The sequence below is a fragment of the Austrofundulus limnaeus genome, unplaced genomic scaffold (genome assembly GCF_001266775.1).
Source record: "Austrofundulus limnaeus strain Quisiro unplaced genomic scaffold, Austrofundulus_limnaeus-1.0 Scaffold7, whole genome shotgun sequence".
Lineage (NCBI taxonomy): Eukaryota > Metazoa > Chordata > Actinopteri > Cyprinodontiformes > Rivulidae > Austrofundulus > Austrofundulus limnaeus.
The window spans coordinates 3854053-3857158 of NW_013952409.1; the positions used below are offsets into that span (position 1 = coordinate 3854053).

A 3106-nucleotide genomic window follows, 5' to 3' on the forward strand; every position below is an offset into this window, starting at 1 on the left:
ATATATATGTATGTGTGTAAAATTGTTTTAATTGGCTACATGTGTTTTTACATCTATTTTAATAATGAATAATTAAAGAATGTTTCAGGAAAAAATGTGGACTGAATTCGGGATATAAATTTATCATTCTTTAAGTTATCTTATTTTCCTCATTTCCCCTCACCTTTTACATATGTTTTTAATATCTATATCCAACCAAACCTAATGAAACAAATGAAATCGAAATTAAAACGTTTGTTTCAAGCTGATTTATTGTAACGTTACCCTCTAGTGGAAATATAGTGTCACTGCATACTCACGATTGTACTTTCAAAGCAAAAGGAATATTTTAAAAATGATTTGATAAAAATGGATAAAGTACGATATATTGTTTTCATTGGTTACACGTGTTTTTTACATCTATATTTAGCCACGGTTATTTAAAAAATGAAACTGAAAAGTTAAACGCCAGTTTCATTTCAGAGTCGCCCTCTAGTGGACACATTGACAAAYTGCACATTTGTTCGTCAAACTTGTATCAAACTAACATTTCCGGAAGGTACTTTCAAAACAAAATAAATAATTGAAAGAAGTTTGAAATAAAAGTGGAGTGAATTCGGGGTAAAAAATTAATTTTGTAATTTGTTACATCTGTTTAACATCTACATTTAACGACAGTTAGTTAAAGATATCAAATCGAATAGTTAAACATTAGTTTGAAGCTAAATCCTTATAGAGTCGCCCTCTAGTGGACAGATTAACAAACTGTACACTCGTTTGTCAAACTTGAATAAATGATATCATGCTAACATTTCCGAAAAGTACTTTCAAAACAAAATGACTAATTAAAAGCTGATTCGGATAAAAGTGGACTGAATTCGGGATATAAATGCATTATTCTTTAAGTTATCTTATTTTCTTCATTTGACCCTCACTTGTTACATGTGTTTTTATTATATATCCAACCAATTAAACAAATTAGATCGAATTTAAAACATTGGATTCAAGCTGAATCATTGTAATGTCGCCCTCTAGTGGACAAACAGAGTAATCGCACGTACGTTTGTCAAAGTTGCATAAATCATACCATGCTATTTATTTATTTATTTATTTATTTATTTATTTATTTATTTATTTATTTATTTATTTATTTATTTATTTATTTAAATTTTTTTATTTATTTATTTAGGCATCGTTATGGACTTGTTAACGCCTAGCAGCCGTGTGATCAGTCACGTGACCAAAATAAATCGTGACATCATTGAGCAACATGGCGGCCTTCCTGGAGGCAACGTTGTGTTGGTAATTCTGTTAACTTCACCGATCGGAAAGCTCTGCTTTTCGTGAAGATGAAGACCTTCTGCGGGAGAGTGAACCCGACCACCGGAGCTCTGGACTGGGTGGAGGAGGGCGACGAGTACGACTACCATCAGGAGATAGCCAGGTAATTCTGGACCGAACCAGGCGGCACAAGAGCCAGCATGCCGTGGCAAAGACTGCAGCCCGGGGCCGCTCAGAGGTCCACAAAACAACAGACTTGTTTGATCATATATTTCCACTGAGAATAGCTGTGGAGGCTTTTATCTGTCACAGCAAAACATTACAAATTCTATAAATATGAAATCAAAATAAGATAGTTTAAGCCAACATTGCTATAAAATAATCTAAATGGAGCCATAAATATTGTGCTTCTTGGTGTAACAAAGAACTCCTCTCAATATTCAAATAAAAACAGACAATAATAAAACGAATGATCCTGTAGGTAAAAGTAAACAAAATAAATTCATTAAATGACATGGATTCCACTCAAGTTGTAAACACAAGTGTGATATTTGCATTCAGAAATTGTTTTTTGCAGCTATGCTTTGAATAGACTGAAAGAACCACTTTGTTGATAAACTATCAGAACCTGACTAACTAACTAACTGGATGGATGGATGGATGGATGGATGGATGGATGTGTAAGTGGGGTGTGACTGTGTTCATCTGGACTGTATTTATTGTTTTCCATTTAACACAAAGCTACATTTTTATTCCCATTCAGTGCAACTCAGTGCTCCTGCTGTTTGTTTGTGTTTCAGGTCGTGTTATGCTGATATGCTGCACGATCATGACCGGGTGAGAACTTCTCTGCTCTGTTCCAGCATTAATACTCAGTTTGAAGCTTTATTTATCACTTTGATAAATAACTACAGCAGAGTTTTAGCTTTTATCCAACTGAACAAATCACTGTGACAAATAAATTCAGTATTTTTGAAGCAACAGCTGGTAGTACCGTAAGTTAGATTATTTATTTTATTTTACTTTTATTTGCTCTCTTTCAGAATAAAAAGTACTATCAGGGCATCCGGGCCGCTGTGACCCGACTAAAGGCTCGAGATGAGAGAGTCGTGGTTCTGGACATTGGGACCGGAACCGGCCTGCTGTCCATGATGGCCGTCACTGCCGGAGCGGACTTCTGCTACGCTGTGGAGGTACATAGTTTGTGTGTGCGTGCGTGCGTGCGTGCGTGCGTGCGTGCGTGTGTGTGTGTGTGTGTGTGTGTGTGTGTTCCCAACTAACCGCTGAGTTTACTAGGTGTACAAAAATAGCAGGTGCACTTTTACAAAATATAATGAAATAAAACAAATGAACATTTAACATCAGTTTTTCTGATGGCTGCTGCTAAAACACAAGTTGTGGATTTGTTAAATATTTTCTTATGTTACAGATTACAGTATACATACTGTATTAACATGCAGCTAATATTTAATTTAATAATGCTTGACTATAATATGACAGTATAAACATGGAAAACAGAGAGAATCACAACTTCTGAACCTTTTCAGGAAAAGTAAATATATATATATTATAAGTTTAAAAAAACTACAAATTCTGACACTTTGAGAAAATGTTTGATCTTTGTTTCCTTTTTTTTAATAATCTCTATAGTCGTTAAATATTGTTGTTGTTTTTTAGGTTTTTAAGCCCATGGCTGAAGCAGCTCAGAGCATCGTGGAGAAAAATGGCTTTTCTGAAAAGATTAAGATAATTAATAAACATTCAACAGACGTGACAGTCGGACCAGGTCAGGGAGAAGCAACACACACACACACACACACACACACACACACACACACACACACAC

General features: G+C 34.9%; 1 protein-coding gene across 1 annotated transcript in view; it reads left to right on the top strand.

Moving 5' to 3' along the window:
- The first annotated feature begins 1228 nt into the window (after positions 1-1228).
- Positions 1229-3106, top strand: part of prmt7 (protein arginine methyltransferase 7) — an 8462-nt gene continuing 6584 nt past the window's right edge. Inside the window, exons 1-4 of the mRNA XM_014033564.1 lie at positions 1229-1423; positions 2061-2097; positions 2304-2453; positions 2938-3046. Coding sequence (XP_013889018.1) covers positions 1329-1423; positions 2061-2097; positions 2304-2453; positions 2938-3046 — 391 coding nt within the window. The 5' untranslated portion in view covers positions 1229-1328. The remainder of the gene's footprint in view (positions 1424-2060; positions 2098-2303; positions 2454-2937; positions 3047-3106) is intronic.